At 39.5% G+C, this 17,153-nt stretch overlaps 1 protein-coding gene and 1 long non-coding RNA gene across 6 annotated transcripts in view; one reads left to right on the top strand and one right to left on the bottom strand.

Moving 5' to 3' along the window:
- The window catches only part of LOC109417380 (tyrosine-protein kinase CSK), a 204,292-nt gene that overhangs the window by 130,415 nt on the left and 56,724 nt on the right, over positions 1-17,153 (top strand). The window contains exon 1 of one of the 5 annotated variants that reach the window (XM_029870381.2): positions 939-1,929. The exons of the other annotated variants lie outside the window; for them this stretch is intronic. Within the exon in view, the coding sequence (XP_029726241.1) occupies positions 1,857-1,929 (73 nt within the window). The 5' untranslated portion in view covers positions 939-1,856. Of the gene's footprint in view, positions 1-938; positions 1,930-17,153 lie in introns of those variants that run through there. 5 annotated transcript variants of the gene reach the window in all.
- The window catches only part of LOC134289983 (uncharacterized), a 41,486-nt gene continuing 26,185 nt past the window's right edge, over positions 1,853-17,153 (bottom strand). The window contains exon 2 of the long non-coding RNA XR_009998778.1: positions 1,853-17,139. This is a non-coding gene — a long non-coding RNA (uncharacterized LOC134289983). The remainder of the gene's footprint in view (positions 17,140-17,153) is intronic.

The following is a 17,153-nucleotide window of genomic DNA, read 5'->3' as shown; positions in this document are numbered from 1 at the left end:
TTATAATTATTTTTTTTTAATTACTGGATGAGTCATAGAGGATCCATTGAGGACTCACCAAAAATCAACCCAGATTCTCGACCGACAGCTTCAAAAAATAATTCAGGATTCTGGATAGGAATTCAGAAAAGATGCTCGCCAAATTATTGACTAAACCTGTTAAGCATTCGATCATCAATTCCCATAAATCTTCTCGATAATCTCTGCAAAATTCGTGTTCGTCCACCCGTTTATCAACAGCTAATATTTATTTCTACTTAGCTGTTTTTAGTGCATTTCTTGTGTTTGAGATTTTGGTTCTCCCAATGGTCACAGAACTACATTGGAAAACATCCGCATCGACATCACCACACATTTCATCAACGTTTTCTCGACGCCAACATAGGTAGTAACTTGCAACACGTACTGTTGAACTGGTTTGTCCGCTTATTGTCCGCCTCGCTTTTCTTCATGAAAGTGAGACAGACTCGATTGTTGTATAAGTCTATAGAAGGTGAAATTGAGGATCCCCACGCGCGAATCTTGCCGCATGTGTCTGCTTACTACTCCTGGATGCAGCAAATGTGCGCATCGCAAAATGACCGCCCGAAACTCGTTTGCTGCGCAGACTAGACTTATTTGTGCGTGCGTGCAAGTGCGGCAGATGCAATTTCGCTGCATTTACGCCTTGGCCGTCAACTGCGCGAGGTTTCACTTACGTTTACTTACTGAAGCTTCAGAGGATGATGGTTTCTTCCTCTCGCTCTCTCTCCGTCTAATATAATATCTACTATCTGCGTCAGTTGATCAGCTGCTGCATGGTTCGTTTAGGGCTGCACGCGGTTAGTTAATGGTCAGAAGAGAGAAAAAAACCGGCTCATCTTTGCGCGGGCACTTGCACACAGTAATGTCCATAAAGCTTATGAGTTATACTGCTTTTCATGTATATATGAGCATGAAGTCCCGAATTCCTTAGCTAGATAAACCTAGGTCTGCGATATGTTGCTCTTAATGTATCTTCAGGAATTCTACTAAACATTTTTGAATTATTTGAGATATTCTAGGTCATCCAAACTATTCTGGGATATAGGATCTATACCGGCTGTAGATCCTTACATAATCAACTATTTGTTCATTGACATCCATTATTGTAAGATATTTTCGGGATATTGTAGATCACCAGAACTGTCCCATTTCATCTACAGCCATACCACAGAAATGGCCACTTTTGAAAATGGCCAGATAGTTCTGAAAACTAGTATTAACATTATATTTTTATACACTTGCATGCCGGATATTCCTGCCTTACTGTATCTACAGGGGTTTCCAAAATTCAAAGAGGTAATGCGACACTGTATTGTAACGTATTACTTAAAAAAAACATTTGAATGATTGTTAAAATGTTACAGTCGTACTCGGTTTTATTGAACTGATTCCTGAATTTCAAAAGCAAACCTCAGTTATAACTTATAACAGCAAGACAACATACGCTTTCTTTAGATTCATTGATCCGCGGAGCGTGATCTGAAAACCCCTGCTCAACTAGTACCGGTCGGCCGTTGCAAAGATGATTGACCAAAGAAGCCACTCGGACTCGATGTTAGGCGCACGGAGACGGGACGGACACATAAGTATTTAGTTAGCAGATCGCGGTGCACCGATTGTAGATTTTCTGCTTTTCCTTTCCGTTGGATCTAGTTTTGCGGAACGGGCCCCGTCATCTCGATGATCAAACTTGGAAGATCTCCTCGCCCTCGTCCGATGATGGCTGCCACAGTTCCGTTCGGTTCTCCGGTTTTAGTTTGTTTTCAAACGTGGGTACGGGCCGTCACTCGTAGTGTGCGCGCGGTTTTGTCGTTTGTTCTACGATCGGAAATATGGATCCAGAACCCATTGTGGGGATTAGTTGGCGACCGTCGTCGACGTCGCGATTGGATTATCTCAATCTGGGTAGGTTTACCCTCGAGGAACTCGAGGAGGAGTTAGTTTGGCACATTCCTTTGCAAAGGTCGCGTCGAGTGGAGGTGCGTCGCGTCTCAAGGACACCGTCGGCCTGAGGGGATCGACGCGACGTCGAGTTGAGGGTGTGCGATCAGTCAAAGTAAAGAACATTCCATCACAGTCACCGAAACACATTAAATTTGAATGATTTACGTCCGCGAGCTATGTTTTTTGTTTGTTTGGTGTGCCTCGTTAAGACTTAATCAGGAGTGATTTGCAATTTTTTGCTGTGTTGACGAAGTTTCGATTGTTACCCACTGACTCACTGACTGAGTCGATCGAATGTGCTGGGATGTGGTTGGGGTTATGCCAACAGCAGTCAGTGCGCGGAACCGGTTCGAAACTTGTTCGTTTCATAAATGTCGATATATGTGGCGAACAGTTTATGTTAAAACTAAAAGTGTACAAGATAGCAATGAAACGAGATCGACATCTGCAATTATAAAACGTGTCCGGATCTGATCTGCAGACAAGATCTTGCACTTGACCAGTGGGTGTTTCTATCGGTCAACCTGTGAGGTCCAATTTAATCAGAGGGCGTAGAACAATTTACAATACTATATGCAAGTTCACCTTCTCATGTGGTAATATTTACGGCCCCGACCCCAGACAGCTTATTTTCAAAATGTTGGCATTTCGTCAATGTTCATCCGATTTTTTGGGTTCCCCTCAATCGATCATAAATTTGTGCAAGCTTATTACATTTAAGCGGCCATACATTACCCGAAAGCGTTCCGCAGATATTCCGGATTGTACTGGGTTGCCGAAATAGACAAAAGTCATTGTTTCGTGAGTTTTTGTGATTGTACCGGTAGTTATGAAAGATGTTTTTGAGAGATTTTACGAAAAACGTCTACTGCAAATTTAGGAGAAATATTTAGGAGAAGAATTTCATAGTCAAATGTAGAGTAATGTCTACGAAATTGGTTGGTTTTATGAGGCAGTGTTTGTCGTTAGAAAGCAATTTGTACAGATACAACCTTGAATATTTTCATGATACCTTTCATTCTTTTCGAATTATCTGGAAGAAGCTTTGGAAAAAACTCTTTGGATGGAATGTTAATCAAGAAAGGTTTCAAGCAACGTTTTAAAAACCTGCAGGATGTTCTTGATTCATTATGGAAAATTTTCAGAATTACGTTATTCCTAAGTTTCAAGATGATTCCTGTCGAATCCAAGCTTTTTTTGTTGAATACTCTGACAAAATTATCAGAAAAAATAAGCAAAAAGTTCCGAGTTCCATCACAATACAATTGCTGTTAGTTTTAGTTAATTATTGAACGGTTTCTTGGTAGAATTCATGCATTTTTTTCATGAAATTTATTGCTTATTTATTGCTAAAATTTCTACAGAAATTCAAAGAGGGTGGTTAGAAACTCATATTATGAGTTTACACTTATTGTGCTGAATGTTAAGAATCTTTTCTAAAAAAAGAATATCCTAAATTTCATTATCCTAAATAAGATTTGTTGAAGAATTTATCATGATAGAGAAATTTCTAGAAGTACGCTAGGATGAAATGTTGGAGGAACATCTAAGAAAATACAGAGAGGAATACCCGGGTGGAACTTCTAGTGATATTTCTGTGTGAATTTCTATAAGAATCTCTGATAGAATGCTTTCCAGCCTTCCCGTAACAATCCTTATAAGAATCCCTGAAAGAATCTGTTGAAAAATTTCTGACGCAATCCTTGGAGAATTTTCTAAGCCTTTCTTTAAAAAAAATACTTCTAGACACACAATTTCTAGAAGAAAAATGTCTTGATGGAATATCTAAAAAGGAACATGAAGAAATCTGAGGAATTTCCTTAATAATCTGCTACAATTTCCTTGAATGGCTGCTGAATTTCTGGTTCTTAAAGTATCCGTGAATATGTTTCTAAAAAACCCAGATTTATCCACCTAGTGGTGATAGTGCCTTTCTCGTCGAATATGTACTCATGATCTTTCCGTCGACGCAATCAATCTTGCCTTAGAGTCAGTGATCAGCCCCAAATCTCTGTGCTTTGGTAATGGACGAGAAGGGGGAAATGCTCATAACAGCGATCTGGGACTGGACCACCTACGAATTTCTGAATTTCTGAAAATCAAGAATTTTATCAAGGTCATCATCGAATTGGGGCACTTATTCCGACGTTATATTCAACGTATGGGCAGAGCTGAAAGTATCAGTCCTTTCAGTTGACTGCTTGACCACCTTCACTGGAGGCTGATTCATACCAAGATGACAATTACTAGCCAGGATTAAACTTTTTCCACAGAACACTTTGACAATGATTTATCTGCACATTTTATGCCATATTTTATTATCATTGGTTGCAAAATTCATGTAGAATTTGTAATGTAGTAATTTGAATTGCCAATGCTATATCACATTCAAATATCAACCACATTACAGAGCTCGCCCTCCAGCCGCATCAAAATTTTGCGTAGTAATTTTAGACGCAAATAAAGATTTAAGAGAATGTTCCGGGCTGATGCGCTTAAATTTTAATTTTTCCATACAACGTTGATCCATCCTACTGTAAAGGCAGAGGGACACCGGGAACCGATTCCGGGACACTACTAGTTTTCCCAAGCATGATCTGAGATATTTTTTCTTGGTAACCGTTCATCAGGATACCTTAAAGGCAATTTGATGTGTCGCGAATATTTTTTTGGTTCTCTTTTACATTCGGCTACTTTCAGCGAGATACCTTAAATCGATTCCGGAACACTATCAGTAGTTTCTAATGTGGGCAAAGCTTATTTTCTTGCTGATCGTACAAGTTATCGAAAAGGCCATGATTTGATGTGTCGCATGTATGAATTAGGCCACTTCGGGCGGGACACCAGGCGGTTCCGGGATGCTACCGGTTCAGATATGATCTGAGACTATTTTCCTGCTTACCGTTCCTCAGGTTATAGAAAAAGTGGCGATTTGATGTGTCGCATGCATGGGTTTGGTTCACTTTTATATTTGGCCACTTCCGGTGAGACACCCGGAACCGGTTCTGCAACACTACCGGTACAGATATAGTCTGCGACTATTTTCCTATTTATCGTTCATCAGGTTATAGAAAAAGCTGCGATTTTATGTGTCGCATGCATGGGTTTGGTTCACTTTTATATTTGGTCACTTCCGGCGGGATACCCGGAACCGGTTCCGGAACACTACCGGATCAGATATGGTCTGAGACTATTTTCCTGATAACCATTCATCAGGTTACATAAAAAGCGATGATTTGATGTATCGTATGCATGGGTTTGTTTCACTTTTACATTTGGCCACTTACAGTGGGACACCCGGAACCGGTTCCGGTATGCTACCGGTTTAGATATGGTCCGAGACTATTTTCCAGTCTACCGTTCATCAGGTTATACAAGAAGCAGCAAATTGATGTGTCGCATGCATGGGTTTGGTTCACTTTTATATTTTACCACTTCCGACGGGACACCCAGAACCGGTTCCGGAACACTACCGGTTCCGATATAATCTGCGACTATTTTCCTGCTTACCGTTCGTCAGATAATCGAAAATGCCGTGGTTAGATGGGTCGCATGCATGGGTTTGTTGCAATTTCATATCTGGCCCCTTCCTGGGGTACCGGCCCGGAACACCTAAATGGCCATAACTCCGGAACGGCTGGACCGATTCAAACCATTTTCAATAGGAAACAATGGGACAATATTCCGCGTCGATTGAAAACAAAAGCGTTGAAATTGGATGATATTTACTATCCAAAAGTGAGGTGACATTTTTGTACACATACACACATACACACGCACACACATACATACACACACATACATACACACAGACATCATCTCAACTCGTCGAGCTGAGTCGATTGGTATATAAGACTTGGCCCTCCGGGGATTCTATCAAAATTTCATTTTTGAAGTGAACATATAGCCTTTCGGTACACCTTGGTGTACGAGAAAGGCAAAAAATCCATGGGGTATTTTTGAGAAAGAACATAAACGTTTTCTAGATGAATGCTTTGAAAAATTTCTGGTGGAAGCTCTATGACAAAAAAAAGTTCGTAGATGAATTTCTGGAACAATCTATGCAAGATTTTTTAAAAAGAGTTCTTGGGATATTTTCCAAAATAACCCATGAAACATTTTTGGAAGCTATCTGTGCAAGACTTTCTTAATGAGTTCTTGGAGAAATTTCTGAAGGACATTCTCAAGTCTAAAGAAATACCTAGAAGATTTTGTGTAAGAAATCCTGACTGAATTTCCTTAGGATTTCCAGGATGATATTTTAAATTGAATCCACGGGGAGTTTTCAAGGGAGTCCCTGAAAGATTTTCTTCAAGAATCCCTAGAAGGTTTTTTCAGGAATTTGTGAAAGATTTTTTAAATGAATCCTAAGATGGATTTCAGCAAGGGTCCATGAAAAAATTATCTAAAAATCTGTGGAAGTTTTTTCAAAGTAATCCTTTGAGATATTTGTAAAGAAATCTTTGGAGGAAAATCTGGAGATATTTCTGAAGAAATCATAAGTCGAATTTATAATAAGGCTGATACAAATTTCATTTTGACTTATTGTCTATCCTTTCTCCCTCCGAAAATGTTTGGCTGGATTTAGCATTTTGAGTAGGCAGATAAAAAATATGTATCAAAATATCGAGCCTTGCTGAAAAATCTTTAACAAATCTGATGAGTTTTTAATATTGCTGTGTGCGTTGAAGATGCAAACGGTGCCCAAATGCGCTCCAAACGCGGTAACACAGTGTTACCAAAGGCAACATAGCAACCACAGTCAAAACCACCGCCAACCTAAGATTCAAAAGCTCCCACTGACATCGGGTTACTTGTTAGAAAATCTTACCGCATTTGGTGCTGCCGCATTTGATATTTGCATTTCGAATGCACACAGCAATATATTTCAGATTAAAGGCTTTTTTATTTACCTCCCACCTCCACCCCCACCCCACAAAACCAAAAGAGTGGTGGGACAAAAAGTAAAATAAATATATGTAACGGCCTAAAAGCCATGGGAGATTTTCTGAAGGAATCCCTCGAAAAATTTGTGATGAGCAGTTTCTATAGGAATCCTTGCAAATTTTTTTTTAAAGAAACCCTGGAAGAATTTCTAAATAAATCCAAAGAAGATTTTCTGACAGAAACTCAGAATTAAAAAAAAAAATCCTTGGAGCAATGTCTAAAGCAAACCACGGAGAATGTTTTGGAATAAATCCTTGGAAGATCGTTTGAGATAATGCTCAAGTCCCGAAAAATAAGGTATATCTCTGAAGGATTTTCGAAAGAAATCCGTGGAGGAATTTCTGCAGAAAGTCATACACAACTTTCTTACACAACGCTTTGTGAAACTTCTGGAGGAATCACTAGTGGAATTTCTGGAGAAATTAGAAGCTTCTGGTGGAAGAATTTCCAAAGTAATCCCAGTACAATTTTTTTGAAGGAACTTTTGATTTTTTTTCTGCAAAAACTCTGGAATAGTTTCTGAAGGCATTGCTGAAATTTTATTAAAGTAGTTTCTGTGGAAATTGCTGAACAAATGTCAAATGAAGGAATTTCAGAGTTAAATCATGCAAGATGCTTTGAAAGAATTCGTAGAATAGGAGGAATTTCTGAACCAACCAAAACTTTATTAACTTGCTGTCAGAACTTTATTAACTGGTTGTCAATAAAAAAAAAAAACCATTCCCTTGACCAGGGTTGGTAACCATCAGCTTCGTCACTGACCAACGACGAAAAACTAAAAAAGTTCGTCACCAAATAAAACTCCGTCACTTGCATCATCATCGTCGACCGACAAAGAAACCACGACGACGATGAACCGAAAATAAAACAGGGAGCTATAGTTTTCGTCATTTCCTTTTGTCTCCCTTTGCAACGACGAAAAACGAACATGCATTCGTCACGTGCCTCCCGATTGTAGACGAAAGGTGAACCAGTCAAGCTTTTATTGACGATTTAGCCTTGGCCCTTCCGAGCTGTTGAATTAGCTCTGTTGGTATGCTTGTTGTGTTTCAAATCCGAAGGTTTTTGGTTCGATTCCAGATGAAGGCGTTTTTCATTTTTGCATTTTTTTTTTTCTGATCAGCCATTCCCGTGAGGCTGATTATTCATTCGTTCGAACAGGGCGATGCAAGCAACTCAACGAAAATGCCAATAAGGACTGTTCATTAAAGAAAGTGGACACCTGTTTTTCAACAGAAAATATTTATTTTCGAACAAATTCATAAGTTTATTTTTTATATAAGACAATCAACATACATGTGGCCGAATTCACGTGAGTTTGAACATTTACTTCGCATTTCTGGAGAACGCTCGGACTTTCTTCTTGATACCTCCCATTAGATTCTGCACAACTTTCTCCGTAATCTTTCGCTGTGCCGCAGACCAAATTTTCTTGAAACAATCAACAGATCTTGCTTCTCTTCCATCTTTTTTGAGATGCCGCTTAATTATTGTCCAGTATCTTTTCACAGGACGCAGTTCAGGGAAGTTTGGTGGATTTTGCCATTTTTCGACAAAATCGACTTTTTCCGTCTTGAACATCTCTAGTGTAGAAGAAACCTAATAAGCGGATGTCAGATCCGGCCAAAACAATGGAGGATCCGTATGTTTTCAATAGCTGGGTAGAAGTCGTTTTTGATGCATTCTTTTATGTAATTTTTACCGTTGATTGTTCCTGTTGTGAAATACGAAGAACTGTTTAAGCCGCATGAGCAATTGGCTTGCCACACCAAAAACTTTTTCCCAATTTTTTTGGTTCTGATGTACCCTACATCATCCAGCACATCTGTCTACTGCTCAGCGTTGAAAAATTGCGGTCCCGGAAGTGTACTAGTATGCCAATGCTCGAAACGACAACTTTTTGGAACACCATTTGTGCAGAATTTATCTGCTAGTCGCTAAGCTAATCCAACCCATCGCTCAAAATTTCTCATTTTTTTCCGTTTTCTTTGAATGTGTTGCCGAAGTAAACAATGTTTTTACACACTGAGCAAAAATTCACAATTTTTTGCTTAGTTTTAACTCTAAACTATTGGTAAACAGATGTCCACTTTCTTTAATGAACAGTCCTTAGAGAGAAACGGCAAAACTTTTTCGTCGCAACCAGCAAACTGACTGACGGTGTTTGAAGAAAAATATTCAAGAGCTGCTGACTCAGTGACGCTAACTTTTTATTATCCGTTGTCGTCAGTGATTATGCTTCAGCTCCGATGACTATTAACAACCCTGCCCTTGACCCATTCTCATCTTCTCGAAGGGGTGAGAATGAGTCCTTTTTACACATGTAGTTTCAGGGAAAATTGACAAACTCCAAATATTTTTGTTATCTTTTGTGCATGTATTACCAAAGATTACATTCCAGTGATCGAATGACTTTTACACGCAAAGAAGCAAAAGTAATTGAACAATGTATGTGGAAGTATGCATTTTTGACCCATTCTCACCCCCAACGACGGTACATACGAATTTGTGCGACTTGCTCAACAATGCTAATGCTAACGTTAATGGTGCGGATTTCATGACGCCGATGCGGATTTCAAATGGCTTGGCGTGGATTTTACGGTTTTCAAATCGGTACTTCTGTAACCGCCTTGAATTTGTTCTGAGAACGATAAAGCACAATTGCTACAACCACAATTTGAAGTGGGCCCTTTCAGATTACTATGGCAGGATCCGTGGAGGCCTCATTGGCGACATCTCTGGTTTTCAACCAAAACATGCCATGCGACGTGACTTCATGATGTAGAAACTCGATGGTACAAATATAAAAACTCCTTCCAGGTTGTCGATCGACTGACCCACCATTTTGCAACACCTTTACTAACCCATACTAGCCTCCATTGAGTTAGGTTGGACCTCTAAGCACAAGATTGCGAATGGAAAATTTCAGTTTAGATTAAGAAAGTTGTTAAGGTGAAGATATAACGAAGCCGCACTTCGTATTTTGAAGAGCACAAACCTGTGATCGTTTGCTCCTTATCAGCAGATAACCAGGACCAATCTTGAAACCAACGTTTTCAACGGAAACGCCATTTATTTGCTCAGATTGGTACTCTGGAAAATTCGAGGTGTGATTACTTCATATCTTTACCTTAATATCCCAAGATATCCTAGGTTAACAGCCCATAGCAGGATACAGTTAAGCTCATGGAAAGCTTTAGTGCATTGGATCCACACATTCCTAAATTGAATTGGAGTCAGATAGATCAGATACTTTAAATCGATGTTATTGTAAAAATACTTAGAAATTTTGAATTGCCCGTTTAATTTTTAAAAATATTTTAGCTCTTTATGAAAAAATCGTAAAGATTTAAGTGATTTCTGCTTTACCAGAGATATTTGCAAAAGCAGTTCACAGTATGGTCAAACAGTTGCTGATCTGATTGCCATAAAACGTTCGGCAATTATCTGTCCCTTATGCAACCGCGTGGTTTAGCAGCACTTTGTGTTGCACCTTAAGCAACACCGTGATTACACTTGAGAAACAGCAGCGGCGTCCATCCGTACCCCTACATCTACGTCCGTCCGTTGATCGACGACGGTCACCGACCAGTCCTGCCTAAACCTGAGCATCAGGTGCCAAGGTAAACCGCCACAATCGCGGCGCGAGAGCCTTAGTTCATGCATGTGTACGACCGTGTACCACCAAAGATAGATTTAATGTGGAGCCTTAGAGACGAAATAATCGCTGCCATTTAGCAGGTCGCTTGATGGCGGTGGCGGCGGTAGTCAGCCACCCCATGGTGAGCGCGATCTTTGCCAGTGTTTTCTGAGATAGAGTAAGGTGATTTCCCCAGATACTAGCTCATGGTCCGGTCGGTCATACACAGGTGCATTACCAGTCAGCCAGCCAGCCAGCCAGCCAACCATCACAAGATGTGTGATCTTTCACGATGCTGCTGTACCGAAGTAGCGACCTCTTGAGGCGTTTTTTTCCTATTTACAAAACGCGATTATCGTTGAAATTACGTCAGCTGTCTGTCCGGCTGTGGACAATTGTGCTGGTTGCGGTAGATACCACGGTAGAGTTGTTAAAGGTTGACAAATATTGGCGGCCGGTCATTATTCAGGTTTTTTTTTCTTTTCGACATGGCTGCAAAATGTTCAAAAGTTTGTTGTCAAACCTGTTCCCTCCTAGCAGGTGAATATTGGCCAATGAATTCAGTTTGAAGAATGAGTACAAGCATGATCTTTGCATACCATGATCAAAGACGTGTGTAAATATACGATTATTTTATAGAATTTCGGTTTGCCGAGCCGGCTCGGTGTGAAAGTAAATATTTGCTTCGAGTGTTTGGCGGTAATTTCCTCTGTTCGTGCAAATTCCTTTGGAAGTCTATTCTAAATAACACCGGTACCGACATGCCAATTCAAAACGTGCTGCAGCTGGGGGAACAAGTACAGATGTATACGCCATCAACTGAGTAGTATTAATAAAAAAATAGGCTAATAGTTAGAGAGTGTTTCAAATTAAAATTCGAAGGTTTTGCTTACAAATATGGTTGTAACTTTGTTAGATTATAATATTAATTCTGGAGAATTTCTTTAGAGGATTGATGGAATTCCTGTAATAATCATAGTAATACTTTGGCTCTTGCTTGGCAGACATTCGACATCTATTCCGCCAAAATGTAGTAAACTAGTGAGTATGACTTCTGGTGAGATACTGGTAACCAGTGCACGGTGGTCCACGAACCAGATTTACGAGGAAAGATGCATTCAACGCCTTCAAATGAGTTTTAGGCAAATATGATCTTCTACAAAGTTGTCCCTAATAATAAGGCCCTCTTTAAAATGTGCATGAAAATTAGGATGTGCCATATTTTCAAAGAAATTGGGAACCAAACTTTTTTAGTTGCAAGAATAACTGTATACATTCTTCGGGAAAGTTGTAGATCTATCAATTTTGAGCAAGTTTGCTGAAGCCACTTTTTATGTAGCTTTGAAATTGACCGATCTAGAGGTATTTTTCTGAGTAAGCTTAGGGTGGTTCAAGAAAATCTGGTTTTCTGGCGTTAACTTTTTCAGTTTCGATTTTTCATCAAAGTCGCCCAAGAAACACTTGTAGAGCATTTGAGGACGCGTCGTTTCGTGCGCTGAGATGGTCGTTATCTCTTTTGGTTCAAAAGTTATAGGCATTTCTCTTAAAAAAAATCATAGTTTTTTAAAAAGGGTTTATGATGGGTTGGGGCAAACATAAAATAGTTATTTATGTACCGAGTTGCAAAAAGTTTTTCAGCACGAGTCGTACATTTATCCAACGAGGCTTGCCGAGTTGGATAAATACGAAGAGTGTTGAAAAAATCGAGTTTTGCAACGAGTTCCATACAAAATTTTATGCAATGATTTTTTCATTATACAACTCATTTGAGTTGCATAATGTTCATAATGCAACTCAAATGAGTTGCATAATGAACATTATGCAACTATTTTTCATTATGCAACTCATTTCAGTTGCATAATGAATCGTCATTATGCAACTCATTTCAGTTGCATAATGAATCGGTACGGAAAAATAAGTCATTATGATACCGAAATGAGTAGTATAAAATCGAAATTATGATACTGAATTGCATAAAATATCTTTTGCCCGCATTCATAAGAAGAAATGTTGTTATAAAACATATAAAAAAATTAGGGGGGTGTTATTTTTGTAACTCAAGTGAAAAATACTTGAAAAGTGCCTATTTTTTCTAGAAAATCATCAATATCTTTTGAACGGAATGACGTAGCAACATTCTCAGCGCACGAAAATGCGCGTTTTTTAAGCTCTAAAAGTGGTTTTTGGGCGACTTTGACGAGAAATTTGAAACAAAAAAGATAAAGCCGAAAATACCACCGAGCCACATTTAGGAATTTTCAACCCCCCGCCCCCTTCGTACGGGTTTCTCCTATGCCTAATACATTGATTGTCACACTTTCGCAAAGCCCCCTCCCCCCTAGAACCGTGACGTACTTAATGGATGTCCCCCAAGAGCCACTGGACGTCAATGCCGATGACTGTAATTTGACAAATTAAGACACTGCTGGCAACTCTGATAGAAATTGGAAGCTCTCAGTGTGTTCAATGGGAGTTGGGTAGAAATTTTGGTAAAACTTCGGTACATGTCTTTGTGGGATTTCGATAAATATTTTGGATGTCATTTCGTTATTTTGCCTCATTCCAGACTTTAGATGGAACCGACGTGAACTTTTCATGGTAGAATGGTAAAAAATCAATGGGGATTTTGGTGGGATTTCGATGAGATGCCGATGAAAGTTCACAAAAATATATTGTGATAGTGTAGGGATTTCGGTATTTTTTTAGATTTATTCTTATCGAATCCAATAAGCGGCTGCTCATAAACCACGTAGACCAAATTTTGGCCATCAAAGACCCTCCCCCCCCCTAATGGCACAAATTTCCCAAATGGAGGAGAACGTGCCTCTGGAGCCAACCTAGTGATACCTGAAGACCACCCCCCCCCCCCCTTCATTCCCTCTCGTAGACTTTTGTTCCTAAAAAAATTTTGAAATTTGTATGGAGCGTAGACTTTGGTCAGACATATTTCAAAAACTTAGAAAAAAAAACAAAATACACTGAAAAAAAATCATCGCGAATCTGTTATGTCATATAGTTTCAATTTTCTAAAAAGCCTACACTTCGATTTTTTTTAAATTTTTTTGTTATATTTTTCATTGTTGAATACCCGAGCGTATACCGCTTCCGTTGCATGTGCTCTCTCATGCGAAGCAAATAGTTGAGCAGAGTTCTAGCAAAGCAAAGGTTCATTAATGAAGTACACCGGGGTATATTGAAACGGGTGGGGTAAGATGAAACAGCGGGTTAACATGAAGTTGTCTAATTATTGTCCAAATTGTATTGGCGTCTTACCCCACCCGTTTCAACTTGCCCTGGTGTACCTTAATCTGATACTGGAAATCGATAACAAATTCTTCTCTTTAGGAGTTCAAGGGCACACTAGTTCAGGCTTCACAGAATTCATAAGCATTTCCCTCAAAATCTCATTATAATAATAAAAATAATAAAAAGGAAAACGAGAAACATAAGGGGGATTCACTTAACAGCGTAAACTGATTAAACTGATTAAACGTCGCGTTCACCAAGGCAATCTTCGATTATTTCATTCGCAAAATCATGAAACATTTCAAATAAGCAGAAAATCATGGCTTACGCAGCAATTTAATCTGTTTAGTGAATACCCCTATAATCACTGAATTGTCCATTGCATTGTGACTCATGTAGATATCGCGGAAGCTACATTAGTGCACGTACACACAACAGTTGCGAATGGCGTAGCTTTTGGTGACACTGAAAGCTCAGCAAGCACGATGAGCCGCGTTGGATAGGAATACCGAAATAAAAACAGAATGGAAAGTTCTCACGGTTCATCGTCTTACCGGTACGCGGACTCTCTCTTGGGACCTAAGGTATGCCTCATTGTGGTTACTCTCTCGTTTTTTGCATTTTAAGCATTGCACCACCACTACTCATTCGGTACGGAGGGGCTACCGGGCAAAGTTCCAAGACATACCTACCTAGTTGTCTGGGTCGGTCCCGTCTTCTGGTTGTGACTGATGCGATGATGACCGAATTATTCCGTCCAAGTCGCTCAGACCTAGTTTCGAGTGGAATTTTATTATTTGGGCTCGTTTTATTTTGCTCTATCTGTACATGAAGACAGGAAGGGTGAGTGAGTCACACTCAGTAATATCCATAAAATAAACATTCTTTTTGAAGAAAGGGAAGAAACATATTCTAACTCTTTATATTTGGGTGCTTGGGAGATTTAACAATAGATGCAGTAGCAATTCAAGCCGTCGAGGCCAAGGTATCTGAAGTATTTCTGCAGTGACTGGAAAGTGCTATCTTTCAATAAATTGTGCGAAAAAGTAAATTTTTCGTTCTTTCGCTATAAACTGACGTTTACGCAGCGTTATAAGGTGACTGGTATTATCGGCAGGTTTGTTCTCTTCGTCATGAGAGGTTTTTATGGGCCGAATTGCCTGAAATTTGGGCATATAACTCAGCTTGCTTGGGAAGGAGAACAAAACTGTCAGAAATATGAAAAAAAAAGTAATTTGAAAGGACACATCAATATCGCATCGTACGTACCCGTAAACGCAGTAGGGTGCGGGCACCGGTTTTGGCCAGTCTAAGGGAAATCATTTTTATAAAAATAACCAATAATCCAATGAAAACTACCAATTTGTTAAATGAAAGGTTTCGATCTATACTTTATTAGAAAAATGCAGAAATCAAGCTAATACTTGATTTTTGTATTAAAAGTGGCACTGGCCAAAATAGAAGCATTGCCGCAGTTTTGGCCATATTCTCAGCTTTGGTTTCTATTTTGGCCAATCACGTGTATTTCTTATGGGAGTGGCCAAATTAGAAGCACCCTGGCCAAAATAGATATATGGGAGCTGATTTTTTAGGAAAAAATATTTTTTTTCTTCCAGTTTTTAATCAAAATGTATGGTTTTCACAGCTGTTATCATCATATTATATTAGAAACTACTAGTAAAAAATAAATTTATGCCGATTTAGATCGTAACAGGCTGAATACCGCACTATGGCCAAAACTTCGGGCTGGCCAAAACTGAAGCTTCTACCCTATGCTCCAAGTTTCCGAGTGAAAGTGATCCACTCACTCTCAATCATTAGCATTTTGTACGAAGCGATCTGCTCGCCGTCAGTGGGTCTGTTTGTTCACGCAAACCTATCCAGTTCCAGTATAATAATGGTTTGCCCGATTGCTTCACGCAACGTGATAGTTACTGCAATGTGCATCAACCTTGCGCGCGCAGTTTACTGCTTGTGGGCTTGACGGCGGCTATTACATTTTCAAATGCGCTAATGTACCACCGCACCGGCAGCAATTCATAGTGCGTCACTGCGCCTCTAATTTTATTTGCGTATAATTTTATTAACCCCTCAGGGCTTTTACAACTTTCCGATGCATATTGATTTTGGTGGCGGTTGGATTTACATCTTTGTCTTATTTTATTAACCGATGCGTCCGCTGATTTTACCCATTAACTCACTGATTGATTTTTCGGCTCGAGTTTTCGTCTAGTCTTCCAAAGCAATGGGTTAATTAGTCCGGGAAAGAAAATGAAACTTTAATTACGGTGCAAGAGCGTTTTCTCTATCTGTAGGCAGTTTAGAGCTTAATTGGTAGGTTACGGGACGGAAATGCTAACATGAAGAATTATAACTTTAAAATATAATTACTATAAACTCAGGATAAGCTGCTCCAAATCGAATTCCATTCGATGTACTCTATACGCATTCCGCATTGCAGTTGAAATTTGTATGTGAAAGCATACTTTTTGCATTTCTCCTATGAAGGGCTCAAATTTGTCCAAAATCATGTAGCAAAACAAGCAAAGCAAAGATAACCGTAGGGGAGACTGGGGAGACGTGATCCCTTTTTCTTAATTTACCTAAAACTTTAAGAAAAAACACAAAACCAGATCCAATTTCCATACAAAATGGCAGGTAAACATCTATTGCAAATTAATACACAACAGAAGGCCTTTAAATTATTGTTCAAGTTTTCAAAACTGTGTTTTTATGGAGGCATGTCTTATGATGTATTTTTCAAAAATGGGTGACACTTGATCCCCCTTCGAGCACTTGGTTTATTTAAAGGGAAAATAATTCCAGAGCCTTCCTAGGGAATCGCGCCACTTGGACGGTGGCTTCTATTTTCGTCTGTTTTCCGCTATAACTCAGTCAAATTTGAACCAATTGACACAATTTTTGAAATGCAGTGAGATAGGTATAGTATCTACCCGTGTACAACATTTCAAGTCAATTGGTTCAAAATTGACTGAGTTATAGTGGAAAACAGACGAATATAGAAGCCACCGCCCAAGTGGCGCGATACCCTATTTATTTATTTTTTTCGAGTTTTTGAAAACTATTGTGTTTTATGGTGTAGAGTGGGTAGTTTTATTAGGGTTTTGTGGGACGTACTGCTGCTGTTGGTGGTGCACTGCCTGAAGTTTTGGTCGGTGGACGAGCGCTCGCCGATGCTGCTGCGGGCTGAACGGCCTGTCCGCCGGCGGATTGACGGTTTGGGGTGGTGGTGTGCTGGTCGGAAATTGGCTTGGTGGATCGGTCAGCAGATCGTCTTGGCTTGACGGTGCGATCTGCCTGTCTCGCTGGCGTCTTCCCTCTTTGTCGTAGA

The sequence above is a fragment of the Aedes albopictus genome, chromosome 3 (assembly GCF_035046485.1).
Source record: "Aedes albopictus strain Foshan chromosome 3, AalbF5, whole genome shotgun sequence".
Taxonomy (NCBI): domain Eukaryota; kingdom Metazoa; phylum Arthropoda; class Insecta; order Diptera; family Culicidae; genus Aedes; species Aedes albopictus.
This window is presented reverse-complemented; position numbering and strand designations above follow the sequence as displayed.